This window comes from Cetorhinus maximus, chromosome 12 (genome assembly GCF_964194155.1).
Source record: "Cetorhinus maximus chromosome 12, sCetMax3.hap1.1, whole genome shotgun sequence".
Lineage (NCBI taxonomy): Eukaryota > Metazoa > Chordata > Chondrichthyes > Lamniformes > Cetorhinidae > Cetorhinus > Cetorhinus maximus.
Genome location: NC_135890.1, coordinates 26,590,578 through 26,606,015, shown reverse-complemented (window position 1 = coordinate 26,606,015; position 15,438 = coordinate 26,590,578). Strand labels below are relative to the sequence as shown.

General features: G+C 43.9%; 2 protein-coding genes across 9 annotated transcripts in view; one reads left to right on the top strand and one right to left on the bottom strand.

The window, feature by feature from the left end:
- ccdc146 (coiled-coil domain containing 146) overlaps positions 1-12,095 on the bottom strand; it is a 151,333-nt gene extending 139,238 nt beyond the window's left edge. Inside the window, exon 1 of the mRNA XM_078553226.1 lies at positions 11,979-12,095. The gene's annotated coding sequence lies outside the window, so the exon portion shown is untranslated. The remainder of the gene's footprint in view (positions 1-11,978) is intronic.
- Positions 12,096-12,709: 614 nt separating this feature from the next.
- Positions 12,710-15,438, top strand: part of fam185a (family with sequence similarity 185 member A) — an 85,509-nt gene continuing 82,780 nt past the window's right edge. For 7 of the 8 annotated variants that reach the window (XM_078553270.1, XM_078553268.1, XM_078553267.1 and 4 more), the window contains exons 1-2: positions 12,735-13,172; positions 14,808-14,917. In XM_078553270.1, the coding sequence (XP_078409396.1) occupies positions 12,782-13,172; positions 14,808-14,917 (501 nt within the window). In that variant the 5' untranslated portion in view covers positions 12,735-12,781. Of the gene's footprint in view, positions 13,173-14,807; positions 14,918-15,438 lie in introns of all 8 variants that reach the window. The other variant, XM_078553265.1, reaches the window with a different exon arrangement.

Genomic DNA, 15,438 nt, shown 5'->3' with positions numbered 1-15,438 from the left:
ATGCTATTTTCAGGCAGGGTGGCCTCTGGTCCTTCAGTTTCGAGAGCCCGCCCAATCCTGCCCTCTAGCCATTATTTGGCCATTTCAGGGAAAATCACATTGAGTGACTATTTCCCACACAGTGTGGGTTGTTGATCTCGCCCCCCAGCCCCCTACCCGCCCATTGAGCCTGATGGCAGGGTTCATCAGCCCCATGTTCTCATAAATGTAGGCATCCAAAAACTCTTAGCACAGATTGCCACCTAGTGGGGGTTTACAGTCATACAGTATTATAAATTGCATCAGAAAAAAGATCTGATTTGTGTTTTTGATGTTATATTATTCACAGATATTGCTAGTAAAATATTCAAGATGGCACACAGTGGAAGCTTTCTACAATGGCAGAGAGATTTACGATGAAGCTAAGGTAAATGAGGGGCAATGAAGCAGGGGATCAGGACATGGAGAGGAGAGTGAGAATAAAAATGTTAACTAAAAATAGAGAATGAAGTGTTGGCTCCAGTCATCTCCATCTTTAATAATGATGGAGATGAAGGTAAAAGCATGGAGGAGGGCACTGTATGGAAAATGTGGGCCAAGTGTCTTTGAGTGTCAGTGGTATTCAGGGACTTGATAGGGGAGCCTGGGGTCTGAAGGCTTGATGGTGGGGAAAGGTTTTTGAGATTTAAGAGTAACAGAGAGGGTCTTAGAATGTGAAAGTATTGAGAATCAAAGTCTCTGGTTCTGGCACTGAGGAGAAGAGGCGCATATGGGAGTAGTATTAGGAAATAATAAGTTATATTTGTATTTTTGAGTGTTAGGAATGAGTTTTAGCTTTAAAGTTTAACTTTGATTTGTATTTCTGTATTTGTGTGTTAAGAAAAAGTCAAGTTGAGTTTTAGTTTCACTTTAAACCGTGTTTGCATTTCTAATGAGAGTTTATGACTGTAAGAGAAGTTAAGTAAACAAGAGAGAAAACTGGGCTGTTGCCTGGCAACAGGAGTCCAGAGAAGCAGGTCCCTCCCACAGACACAAACAGAAGAAACTAGAAACAGCAGTTTGATTTGGAAGTTGTTTGAGTTCAGTTGGTTTTGAAGACAACTGCCAAGCAGAAGCAATCTAGAAGAGGCAGATAGCCAGTCCCAAGCTAAAGGAAAAAGTCCCTGAATCCAGGGGAGTGGAACAGAAGAAAGTTCCAAGCGGACCTCCTAGTCAAAGGAAGGACAGGAACCTGGAAAAGGTCCTGTTCTGTGGAAGTGAAAGTAAGGAGCAGAGAGAAAGGCTCCAAGCTTCAAGCTTAAAAAGATGACAGCTTGGGAAAAGTCAGAAGGTCCAAAGAGACAACTGAAAGTCTGTAACTCTTTGCTATGGGCATGTGAAGCAGTGGTACTGTTGACGGCTGAGTCGGTGAGAGAGAGTGCATGGGAGATAGCTTGAATGCATGTGGTGACCTAGGGAAGAGGAACATGGGAAGGAGAGTTTGAAACCCTGGAGGTGACCCCTTTCGGAAAGTGTCTAAGAGAAAGCATTGGTTTGGGAGAAGATTCCAAAGCAAGTTCTTGGAGAGTGGAGATTGGAAACCCTCGCGGGGGGGGGGGGGGGGGGGGGGGTTGCGCTTGAGGAGAGACCCATAGCATGCAGTTGAGCTGGCATCTGTCACTTGGTTTCAGAGTGTGGTGTGTCTGACCACGGGATGCCTATTGGTTTATATGGACTGTGTACTTGCTGTGGACATTAGAGTATAAAGTAGTTTTTGTAACTTGTGTTATCCTTACAAACCTGTACACGTCTGTAAAGGTATAGTTGTGGGTGAAGGAGTATTGCAATATAGTTCATCTTTTCTTGTTTAATAAGTGTTCTATTCTTTTGTTAAAAATTCATTAGCTGACTCCGGTGACTCTGTTTAGTAGCCCTCTTCACGTAGCTAAACAAACAAATTTAAAGTTAAGATCTATCAAGCTGGGTTCCACTCTGGGGTCAGGCTTGTCCAGGGGTAACCTCAGCTGGGATCATAGGAAGGCTGATTCTGAGGTGAGGGAAAATTCGGGAAGAAGGTTGAAGGATTTAAGAGAATGGGGGTGAGGGATCCAAGTGAATTGTGGGAAGCATTTGGCAGTAATGGATGAAGCCAGGATTCTCCACTTGTTATGGATCAGCATTTGGCAGTATTGAGAGCAAAGCTCAGATATTATTTGGAGGGCAAGATTTGGTCAGTATTATGGGAAGTAAAAGTTTGGGAGCATTAGGGAGAAGATTGGAGCTGAATAATAATGATCCTGGCCTTTATTGGATTTTAAAGCAGCCTCCCTCTGAATTGCAGGTTTTCAACCCCTTTCATTCTGGCCCTCTCGTGATATGAGAAGTGCTTTCCACAGCAAGTTTGAAACTAGGGGCCAGCTTTAAGATGGTTATTGCACTTGTACTGTATTTCCTAACTTGACAATCAGTTGCTCAAGGCAAACTGGAGGATAAATTATTTTATAACAGGTTGTTGTAATATAATGGAAGGGTCACTGACACACTGACCAAATTGGTCAAATGGCAAATTGTTATGTGGCATTCTTGGATTTTTAAATGGCATTTTGGATGTTGAAAATTGCAACTTTGACTATTTTTCATGCAAATCGTTCCTGAGGAATTTTGATTATTGGACATTCATTTAATTATGAGGCACGAAACTTCTACTCGGCCATTGTGTAGTGCAAAGGGCAATCCATGTATGTGCACCTGACGCTGGCCTAATATCAGCATGGATCAGTCAATTTGAATAATGAGCAGCACACCTGCTGGAACACCACCGGGTTCTGCTGTTGTGTGCGGGCAGCAGGAGTCATCCATAACTTCAGGATTTAAAGTCCTGCAGCTATTTAAAGGTGGCAAGCAGAGTTAGGTCAAGTTAACCAGAAAGGACTCAATATTGGCAATTCTCAGTGTATTTTAATGACTAGGAGCATGGAGGTGCTCCTGAAGTAATTAGACGAGGAAGAGTCTTGTTTGGTTAATGTTTTGAGTCCGTATGACTCTTCATCAGAACTAAGGAAGTATAGAAATGAGGTGAAATATAAGCTGGTAGAGGAGGGGTGGGACAGGTAGAGCTGGATAGAGGGCCAGTGATAGGTGGAGGCAAAGAAGAGATTGCCAAAGATGTCATAGACAAAAGGGTGTTGACAGTGGTGATATTATCTAAGGAATGTGCTAATGGTGACATTAAGGGTAGAAAGCAGGACAAGCAAGTGACAGATGGCCCTAGTGGGGGCGGGGTGGGTGGGGGGGAAAGGGATCAAAATGGGCTACCCTTAATGTCACCATTAGCACATTCCTTAGATAATATCACCACCGTCAACACCCTTTTGTCTGTGACATCTTTGGAAAACTCTTCTTTGCCTGCACCTGTCACTGGCCCTCTATCCAGCTCTACCTGTCCCACCCCCCTCAACCAGCTTATATTTCACCTCATTTCTGTATTTCCTTAGTTCTGATGAAGAGTCATGCGGACTCGAAATGTTAACTGTGTTCCTCTCCGCAGATGCTGTCAGATCTGCTGAGTTTTTCCAGCTATTTTTGTTTTTGTTTCACAGCATCCGCAGTATTTTGCTTTTAGTCTTGTTTGGTGCTTTGAACTGGGGAAAAGATATCATTAATCAATGTCAGCTTCCCAGAGAGCACCTGTGTTCCCATATGCATTGTCTCCTCACTAATCAGCGAAGTGAGGCGCAGGGTTCTGATTAATTATTCTGCTTCCTAAATTTACTGCCCACTTTCTCCGTCCCTCTTCCCACATAAGACCCCTCTTGCCTAACCATTATTACAGGTTTCCCCTTGAAATAGTGACCTATGAATTGAGGGTTTGCAAACAGCCTTAATCCCTGCCTAAGTATTAGCCTTAGCTCAGTTTGTCGTACTCTGGTTCTGGGTTCAAGTCCCACTCCAGGGCCAGAATTTTATGTCCCGCGGACGGGCACAAAATAGTGCGAGATGACATCGGGTGAGCGTCCTGACATCATTGTGCACTCACGTGATATCTCACTAAGCGGGTGCACGTGGCAGTCGGAAACACGCCCGCCAGCAATTAAGCGGGCAATTAAGCCCATTAAGGAGGCACTTGAGAGCAATTTTTCATGGCCCGTCCACTTTTACGGTTGGTAGATGGGCCAATCAGCCAGGCTGCCTTTACAATTTTGCTCAAACCTTGATCCAGGGCGGGATGAAATCTCCGTGGGGATGTAAAATGAAAAGTGATATCTGGGGGCTGTTTTTTTGAGGTATGCTTTCAGGTGTTTGATTATGCTGAATGGACATATTTCGCAACATTTTTGTTGTTTCGTTTATTCTGTGGAGGTTTGCAGCTCCCTGAGGCAGCTGTCTGCCTTCAGGGAGCTCAGTGGAAGCGCCCACCAGCACCCGCAGTGACGTCGGTGCCCGTCCTCTCCCCGCCCCCACCAGCAGTGCTGAGCCTTTCACAGCGTGCATTAAACGCTGGCTGTTAAACACGGCAGTTAATGGCGAGTGTGGTAATCTGAGGTGCAATACACCTTTAAGAGAATGTGAGCAGATTGACCACATGATTGAATTACCCAATCGCTGTGTAGTGTGGGCTGCAATGTTAATCAGTGTTTAGAATAGTGTCTGGTTTGAGAATCACACATTGTGTTCGTGCTCTGTTACTTGTGTTAATAAACATCATGTCCTTCCTCTTATATTGGTCTCTGCGTCTGCAGTATATTGTTTACCAACTCACTCACCGGTAAATAGGCATGCATCCGCGTTCATTGAGCAAAGCGACCCGACAGAAGAAACATAACAATTGGTGACGAGGCAAAACATGATCAGTTGACGACAGTAAAGAGAGCCGCGGAAATTAAACAGAAGTAAATCAGCTGTACCTTGGAAGGCGTTTGTAAGTACAGCTTTCATCATAGTCATTTAAGTTATCTCCCTCCAGTATGCCACAGTTTGGCCGTATCGAACTGTTTGATCAGACCACCGGTGACTGGTCACATTAGATTGAATGCCTTGTGTTCTTCTTTTTGACCAACGACATATCGGGTGAGGAGCAGAGGCGAGCGATCCTCTTACCAATATGTGACAGTAAAACATACAGCCTAATTTGTAGTCTAACGACACCCCAACACCCCAGATTCCAAGAGTTTTGATGAGTTAGTAAACCTTGTGAAAAGCCACTTTCAGCCAAAACCCTTGGTAACAACGCAGCGTTTTTCAATTTAATTCGAGGTGTCGCACCTCTGGAAAGACAGTTACTTGCTATGTAGCAGCCTTAAAACAACTGACGGGGCACTGTGAGTTTGGGACGTCAATTAACGACATGTTAAGAGACCGATTAGTTGTTGTCAGAAACGAATTTAGACTTCAGCAAGGCGTTGGAGTTGGTGCTCGCAATGGAGAGTGCAGTCAGGGATTCAGAAGCAATCAAGGGAGCACAAAATGGTGCCGTCCTTCACGGTGGGAGGGAAGCACCGGTTAGAAATGGCGTGGAAGCACAGGGCTCCGTGGAAAGGCGGGAAACAGCCACCATTAACAGACCAGCAAAAAGCAATGGTTTAACAGAGAAAACTTACAATAATAACGGCTGAAATAGAACCAGATAGCTTGCAAGTGAACGACAATTTAAAAGAATTGAGTGTTTCTTCTGCCATCATAATGGGCACATTATGCGATACTGTAAAGACAGATTAAGACAAAACTTTAAGCAAAAAGGTAGAAATCATGAAATCCACGTAATAGAGGAACCAGAAGAAACAGATTCAGATATTTATTCATTAAACAACTTAAAAATGGGCAAAACAGAGCCAATCTACGTGACAGTGAAAGCCAACAAGAAACCCATCCGAATGGAGGTGGATGCGGAGGCATACATTCAAATAGGGGAACATACATTCAAATATCTAAAAGGAGGAGACCACCCATTAAATCTGGAAAATTCAGATGCTAAATTAAAGACGTATACTGGTGAAGACATAGGAGTAAGAGGTATATGCAAGGATCCAGTACAGTATGGAAATCAGTCTGTTAATCTATCCCTACTAGTGATAGCAGGCAGAGGACTGAGTCTCCTCAGAAGAAACTGGTTAAGAGAGATTAATCTTGAGAGACTACTGAGATCTCAATCAGAAGCAAGAAATGTTACTGTTTGGAAAAAGGAGTATGAAAAGACTCAACAAAAGGAACTCATAGAGCTGATGATTCAGGACAAAGTTCGAGTTGAAGTTAGTAAACTCCATAAAGAAAAAGAAAATCTGCCGAAGGGCTTTCGCATATTGCAAGGTTCCCTCAGGTCCCAATTTGTACCACTAAAAAGATATGCGGACGAACAGAAAGAATTCGGCATATCTCTGGCCAAGATTAAGAATAAATTAGTTGAGAAAACACAACAATACCTAATTCTCCAGGAAACAACTAATATAAAAAAGAAATGGAAGAGCTGAAGAATCAGCATCGTGAAAGCCAAGAAGCTTTAAAAATAGAGACCCCTGAGTTTTCAAAGGAGCTGACAGATGAGGAAATGCTGGAAGATTCAACCACTGAGTTCACTCAAATTGACCTTATACCTGAGCCTAGTCTGGCCAATAGGGAAACTGAAAAGAAGCCCAGATTAAAGTCAGTGCTGCCAAGAAGAAAACCCATCAAAAGAAGACATGTTGGAAGAAAAAGCGGAATTACTAACAAGGCCACAAATTTTTTTTTACACAACAGGAAGCTGATCATACAGCGTTGAACTTAGCCTTGCCCTACATCCTGATTTTGAGAACCTTCCTGACAGTTGACCTTCATATTGTTGAACTTGGAGGGGAGGGCAGCAGGAGTGCATGCGTTTGGGCCTGAAGAGGGTGAAAGCTTTCCCGTTTGAGAATACATCACATGTGGAAGGAACTCCACTTGGTTTGGAAGTGCCTGTAGGATCCGTTGAGTCAGAGAGAGCCAAAGAAACAAACTTACAGGTTCCTACTGGAGGGCCTAGTAAACAGATGACTCCTGGATAAACCATCCGAAGTCATAGAGCTACGACATTCGACATGTTTGAAGAAGCCTCCAGAGAGACTGAATTTGTAATTAGTTTATTTATGTAAACAATTGATATATAGTAAAGATTGTAAATTGTACTTTCGAGTAAAGGGAGAGGGATGTGGTAATCTGAGGTGCAATACGCCTTTAACAGAATGTGAGCAGATTGACTAAGTGATTGCATTACCCAATTTCTGTGTAGCACAGGCTACAATGTTAATCAGTAGTTTAGAATAGGATCTGGTTTGAGAAGTACACACGTGTTAGTGCATGATAATTCGTGTTAATAAACAGCATGTGCTTCCTTTTACATTGGTCCCTGCGTCCGCAGTTTATTGTTTACCAACCCACTCACCAGTAGATAAGTGTGCAACAGTGTTCATTGAGCAGAAGGAACATAACAGCCAGCCTGCGTGAAATCACGGTCAGGGGCCGATTGCGGTTGGGGATCGCGTTTCCCGTCTGCTCCCGGGCCAACCGATCGCATGTGCCCGACGAGCAAAAAATTCAGGCCCAGGACTTGAGCACAAAATTTAACGCTGACATTTCACTGCAGTATTGAGTGTCTTGCTATTGGAGGTGCCATCTTTCAGATGAGGTGTTACCACTGAGGCTGTCTACCTTCTCAGCTGGGTGTAAAAGGTGCCAAGGCACTATTGCAAAGAAGAGTAGGGAGTTATCCCCAAGCTTCCCGACTGCTCCCGCTCACCACCGCCGAGCCCACCAAGGGCAAAAATCTTGGCCCAGGATTCTGACCTACACACCCACAACACACATTTGCAGATGAGCATTAGAATTTCTGAGGGCAATAGCTGAAGGCATTAACAGATGGAATAGTGGAAGAGCAGGTGTCAGCTGAAGGTTTGTCACCATATTCTTCTAGTTTTTCATTTGTTGCTCGAGTTCCCCCCACCCCCCCCACCCCCCACCCTGAAGCCCTGGTTCCCCATCCATGGGATCCCTGCTAGCAACCTTGAGCTCATGCTTCTTCTGAAGTTGAGTAGATTCCTTAATCCAACATCATTCTAATCTCACTTTTTCTGCTCCTCCTCTAGGTAAACTAGAGTCCCAAGAATCGCAGGAAAATATTCTAAAACACTTGTATATTGTCCACAGACAGTTCATGACTAGAAGCTTTTTTATTTGCAAGATGGTGACAGAGTTGGGAGGGATTTAAATCAAATGTACTCTAATGCACCCCCTATTGACCTGATCCTGTAATTACATCATTACAGGCCACTGTTTACTTACAGGATTTCCATTCTAAATATTTGCATTATTGGCATTGTGTTAAATGTTGACATAAAACCATGGCCCAAAATTAAAAAGTGTGTGCATACATGTGACCATATGTTTGATTAAGGATGAGACCCTATTAAACATAACAAAAGCAGAGAATCTTACAAAGCCTTGGCAAGGGAGATGTGCCGAGAGGAGCTGGACACTTTTGCATCCAGCGTGTGGACTCCCACTTCTTGTAACATTTCACACCAAGTCACACCAAGCTATCTCATTGTCACATAACACCAGTCAGCCATTCTCTAGCTGGAAATAAAGCAGTCCCAAACTGTGTAATTTCCTGATCCCCTCCCCACCCCCTCAATCCCCACGGTTATTTCTTACATTTAAAACTGACATGTCTAGTAAAGATGGCAGTATCAAAAGCATCCTCATCATAACCCCAACCCCTCACCCAAATCCTAACCTCAAATCTAAAGTCAATCACTAACCCGCACCTCTTGTCCTAGCATCTGCTCACCCAATCCTATACGATCAATCAATCCCTCAAAACTGCTTTGGTTATTACCTCATTACAACTTTCTAGTTAATTTCGTATCTTGTAAATCAACTGTCAGGAAGATTGTTTTTGGAATTTATTGTAAAATAGTGGTATCTGTGTCTATATGTGTCTGTGTGTCAGAGAGACTTAATTGGATTAAAGGCAGCTGGTCTGAAGGCTTTGATGTATTAGAAGATGAGCTAGGTTTGAAATGTTAAGTAGGTAAACATGGGGGGGTGTTTTGGATGTAAGGTGTAAAAGGACATTTACATTTTAAAATAAACCAGACTAGATTGTTTTCAAAGGAGGGGTGAAATGTGTCACCTAGCCAGGTGAATTCAGAAGCAGTGGGCAGAAATTTTCCCCCATTAGGAGGGTTGTGCGGGGGTGGGCGGGAGCAAGCGCGAACCTGATCGGCGCCCCCAATTGGGGACGCGCCACCATTTTACGCGTGCCCAGAAGCGCTGAGCCCCTGTGCGGGGGTGGTGGAGATTCCCTGAGTGGTTCCCTGTGCTCTTTTGTGCATGCGCCGAGATCGGCCTCAGGGAGATCAGTTTAAGGTTTTAAAATTTAAATAAAGGGGATAAAAAAACTTTTAAAACATGTCCCCTCATGTGACAGTGTCAATGATTTTTTTCAAAATTTTTTATTTGATTAATTAAAAACCTCCTCCCACCCGTGGATGAGGTTTCATGAAAAATGCGAAGGCTGCCTGGGCTCTTCACCTGCCTGCCAACCTTAAGGTTGGACGGCCAGTTCAGTTAAGTACTTTAATTGGTTTTTAACAGGTCTTAATAGGTCTTTGACAGTTCGGCGGGTGCGCAGCCAACTCTGCTGCGCGCCCGCTGAACTGAGGATCAGAATGACACGCGGTGACATCGGGGTGCCTGCCCGACGTCACCACGCATAATTTTATGTGTCGGCGAGCGGGACCCGCCCCCCCCCCCCACTCTCCGACAGGAAAATGCTGCCCAGTGTGTTTATTTTTCCCAAAGATGACTGGTAAAATTGGTATTATGATAATTTTTTATGATCAGGGAGGTAAAGTCCAAAGACATAGTGAAATAATGGGAATTTGCATTCAAAGAGGAAAATATATATAAAGGAGAGAAGGCTGTGTGTAAAGGCAGGCATTTTAAGGTCTAACAAGTATGAAAAGCCTTCAGTATTTACGCCTCAAGCTGCTGTCTACAAAGAGCTGATGTTAAGGAAACTCACTTCTAATTGGCTGTTCAGGGTATCATATTTCTTTGCCTGAGTCTTTTAAAATCTATGGGCTGGATTTTCACCTTGGCGTGCGGGCACACGCCTGGCACAGAGGCACACGCCTGGCACTCACTAGCGTGAAATAGCTCACAATGACATCAGGCAAGCACCCAACATCATCGTGCCCTCGCGCGATATCTCGGTCGGCGGGCACACGTGGGAGGCAGCTGCGCGCCCACTGACAATTAAGAGGGCTGTTAAGCCCATTAATAAATTAATAAAAGTGAATTTTTCCCTGTCTGTCCAACCTTACGGTTTGCGGATGGGTGAAAAGGCCAAGCGGCCTTTGGAATTTTGAGGAAACCTCATCCAAGGGTGGGAGGAGGTTTTTCGATGTTAATTAAAAATAAAATAAAAATGTTTAAATCTAATTTTTAACATGTCCCTGCTCATGCGACAGAGTCACAGAGTGCAGGTGTTGACTTCTGCACTCACCCATCCCAACACCCACCCCCCCCGCCCCCCCACAGGCAGCGCTGAGCGTTTCAGCACGTGATTCACACTAGCTGGCTGTTAATTGGCCAGCCAGCGGGTAATCGTGGTCGGGGTCCGTTGCGTTACCACTCACGGGCCAGCCCAACAGGCTTGCCCACTGCACCCACCCAATGAGGGGAAATTCTGCAGTACATGTCTTACTGTTGCCTTAACGAAAGTGTAACTAGAGGTTAGATTTATTAGGGGGATTTAGAAGTTATCATAGTAATGATTTGTAGATCTATGTATGTATTTAAAATCATTTCTTCTATTAATAAAGGTTTAATTTAGTTTGGTAAGAAACCTATAAGACTTGGTGGTCTTATTACTACTGAGCTCAAGGCACGCATTTTGAAATTTATATAAATTGCAAAACAAGTTGTGGCAGTTGTTTCAAGTTTCCCTCTGGGATTTGAACAACTCAGCATTTACCATCGGCTGTGCCATAACACACCCCGAGCCTCCGATATAAATTGGCTTGTGCAGACATTTGATAATATACAGACTCCAGAGATAGATAGGGGCAGTGAGTAAAAACCGACATTAGTTGAGATAGAGTTTTCACTTATTCTACTCACCGTAAATGGGATTGACAACAATAATGCATTTAGATAGCACCTTTAACGTAATAAAACATCCTGAGGCAATTCACAGGCAATCAGACAAAATGAATAAATCGACGCTCAGCCAAAGAAGATATTAGGGGAGGTGACCAAATGCTTGGTCAAAGAGGTAGGTTTTAAGCTGAACCTTAAAAGTTGAAAAGTTTAGAGAGAGAATTCAGAACTCAGACAGCTGAAGTCTAGGCGATCAATTTTGGGGTGAAGGGAGTGGGCAATGCACAAGGGGCCAGAATTGGAACAGCACAGAGATTCATGAGGGTTGTGGGGCTGGAGGAAGTTACACAGATGGAGGAGTGGGGTGGGGGTAAGCGGGTAATGGTAGATTTTGAAGGCAAAGATAATTTTAAAATCAAAGCATTACTGGACCAAAAGCCAGAGTAGGTTAGTGAGCACAGGACAGGGGGCAGTGAGGACAGGGCTGGGGTTAGTGAGCATCAGACAGGGGTCAGTGAGCTCAGGACAAGGGTCAACAAGTACTGGATGGGGTCAGTGAGTACAGGGATCAGTGAGCATAGGGGCCAGTGAGCACAGGGCTGGAATCAGTGATTACAGGTAAGTGAGCACATGATGGGGGTCAGTGAGCTCGGGACAGGGGCCCAGTGAGCACGGGACGGAGTCAGTGAGCTCAATACAGGGGTCAAGTGAGCTCAGGACAGGGGTCAAGTGAGCACAGGACAGGGGTCAAGTGAGCACAGGGCTGGGGTGATGGGTGCACCTGGCTTGGTGCGAGTTAGGAGACGGGCAGAGAGTTTTGCCGGCACATTAAACTTGTAAACAAGTGACTTTCCCGTTTGTTTCTGGCTCAGTGCCCTCGAGCCCCGGCCTATCAGATGTACCTCAGGAGCCGCTTTCCCTCAGGGTGAGGGTGTCGCTGTCTGTCTCCCTTGATTTCTCTCCGCGCAATCTCTTCGTTTGTGGCCAACAAGCGTCATCACCACGGCAACCCCAATCTCTTCATTCCTGCCCATCTATTGGTTAATAAGCGGCAACTTTGGGCCAATAGCAAAGCCACTAGAATAAATCAACCCTCCCGAAAAGATGACCAACAATAATTATCCCAATCATGGCGTGTAAACAACGTGTACACTGTAAATACGAATTACATTCAGATAAATACGTCATTTTTCTTTATTGATGTAGCATTAATTTTCCCCCAACTATCCTTTATGCTATGACAACAGAAATAAACAGATAGGTCACCATTTTGAAAAAAAAAGCATTTTGGCATCGATTCTTCGCTAAATCTTCACCAAATGTTTTTTTTTAAACAAGCACATTTTCAGAAAGATAAAAGCAAAATACTCTGGATGCTGGGAATCTGAAACAAAAACAGAAAATGCTGGAAAAACTCAGCAGGCCACCTGTTACATTTTCTATAAATTCCCTTGAATTATGTAGGTGATTAGCCATTTATCAATGTATGACAGCCTGCTTCGCCCTCATTGCAGGGTGTGATGGTTGGCCAGCTTCTCGCACTGTACCATGGGAGTTGTAGTCTGCGATCGTGGGGGCCTTTGAAGTGCGCGTGCTCGGACTCTAGCTCCCGACAGTCCCTGCTCTCCGCTCGCGTAAACAACAACATCAACTGGCCGTTGGCCGTAGCTTACCCCGGCTTTGCCCCTCTGCCCTCGGGTCCAGCATGACTTCCTTGGCTGTGTTTTGCCGCCGAGGGTTTTTACTGAGGGAGAGCGCCCAGTGTTGTCTCCATTTGGTGGCCCGGAGGTCGGTGTCTGGCACTCGCCGCCTGGGCTCCCGACACAAGGGCAGCCCCTTGAAACGCTGGACTTTGCTGGTGGATCCATTCGGCTCTTTAAAAGTCCGCCTGCCCTGCGATGTGACGGTTAAACCGCTGGACCCACATGGCTATCCGGCCGCTGACCGCGCTTTCGTCGAGCTAATTTCCCCCAACCAAGGGGCAAATGTGGACGATGTTCTGGTCAAATATGACAAGACTTTGAAACAATTGGTAGTGACTTCAGAAAATGTTAGTAGTGATACTCGCATTGACCTGGTAACTCCGGTAAAGTTTGGTGAGTGATTATCTGCATTTTGTGAAGCTGAACTGCAATTTTTTTTTCAGAAGCAGAGACCAATCTTAGTTAAGGTCCAAAAGCGATTATCGTGAGACAGGAAAAATGCAGTATTCTGGTTAATATTGTATGTGTTGTTGCCTTGTTTTCTTCCCTAAATCTGCTAATCATTTCCTTGCACCAATCTGATCCACACCACTGCCCAACCAACTGAGCCAACCAGCGCCCCCCCCCCCCCCCCACAAAGGTCTTGGTGTTGCCATTGCAATATGCACTTTTACATGCATGTTGTAGCCTGGAGTTATGAATAATGATATTAGAGGCTCCAATTTCTTTCCATCACATGGCTGACCAGGAATCTCTCCACCTGACATAGGTTGGAAGAATATTCAACCTGTTTGGCCACGTTATGAACACACCTTTCTTGGCCATTCTGTCTTGGAGTGGAGCCTGAACCCTGAGCTTTTGGCCCAGTGGTAGTGATATCCACTGCAACGCAAGACCTTGTGTGCAGGAAATATGCCCACCGTTTGCACACAGCAAGATTCTAGAAATGGGAATGAGAAATTATTGTAATTCAGCAGAGGATAGATTAATTAAAGTTTTAGTGTAGACACTTTTGTCTGAACTGCCTTACAGATTGCTGACAGTTGCCAGTATTTTTGCTTTAGATTTTCAGCATCGGTAACTTTTTTTTGCTTTTTGTTTGTGCTCAGGCTGCTGGGGTGGGACTTGAAAGCATGATCTTTATTGGATGCAGATTTTATTGTGGAACTAAGCTGGCATACCTATTCCATCTTTTTGAGGAGGAAGGAAAACCTTCTGTCAGTTTTGTTTGTTAGTTGTTTATTGTTGCTTGTTTGTTCATGTCCTCTAGTTAGGAGATCATGAGTCAAATAGTATGCTTAAAGCATGAATTTTAAGGATAAGTAGTGGACCGTGACTTCTGAGCTCCAGGGCAGTATATCTGGAGGGAACCCAAAAGATGCGCTGGGGACCCTCCTGTTTGCCCCCACCCAAAAGTTCTCACGTAAGGATTGCATGGCAATTGTCCAGGAAGTTCAAACTTTCTTTAGGCAATTGCCCAGCCATGGGAACTACCTGAAAATGCAACTTAAATCGCAAACTTCGGGTGGTTCTGACAGTCATACAGCAATAGTTACCCAGAAAAAGTGAGTACAATTAAAACCACTTCTAGCTTCTAGGTAAATATACCACTGACCCCACTCTGACATCCCCACTAGAGGCCCAACCTTCCCACCCCCATCCCAGTCTAGTGAACCTTCTCTGAACTGCTTCCAAAGCAAGAATATCCCTCCTGATGATGAATAATGATAAGGTAAACTGTACATTGCCTTTCCAAGATATGGCCCAAATTATCATCTTTCCCCATTCCTTGCCTTATCAAGCCATTCTGTGCCTGTGTGACAAAGGTTATTTCTATTAGCAATGTAGGGAAACTTATTCAACTAAACATTATATGACCTGCATTGTGGAAAATAGTTTCTCGCACTTTGTGAATATACTATAATTATATAATGTGTCCTACTTTAGAATAAGTAAACACCTGGTTTGGTATGTAGTGACTTGGCTGATTAAAAATATTTATTTAAACTTTCACATTTCTGTTTGCAGACCTGGACATTAGCACCTTTCATAAAGGATGTGTTAAAATAAAAAAAATGGAGGGTGATAACTGCTATGTAGAGACTGAGGAAGGGCACAGTATCCTGAACTCATTAAAGGTACAAATAATTTTTCTCAAAGAATTGTTTGTGAGTTTTTCATTTCATTGTTTTTATTTAGACTGAGAATAATGGTGACATCATTAAAGTTACTGGGCTTTTCAACATTAAGGAGCTGAATTAGTTTATAGAGCTTAATTGACAAGACTATCAAAATACCCTGGCTAATTTAGAATATTATTTAAAAGGGCAGAGTGCACTTTCAATATAAAGTATTTCAAAATCTGGAAAAAAAATTCCTAAAGTTATTTTGTTAGGAGAAATCTGTTGTATTTGTATTTATCTAGTGCCTTTTAAGGTAGTAAAATGTCCCAAGATGCTTCATATGAATTTGAAGGTAAACCCAAAGGGTTTCTACAAGTATATTAAGAGTAAAAGGATAGTAAGGGACACAATTGGTCCCCTTGAAGTTCAGAGTGGCCGTCTATGTGTGGAGCCTCACGAGATGGGGGAGATCTTAAACAGTTTTTTTGCATCAGTATTTACTCAGGAAACTGGCATAGTGTATAAGGAAGGAAGGG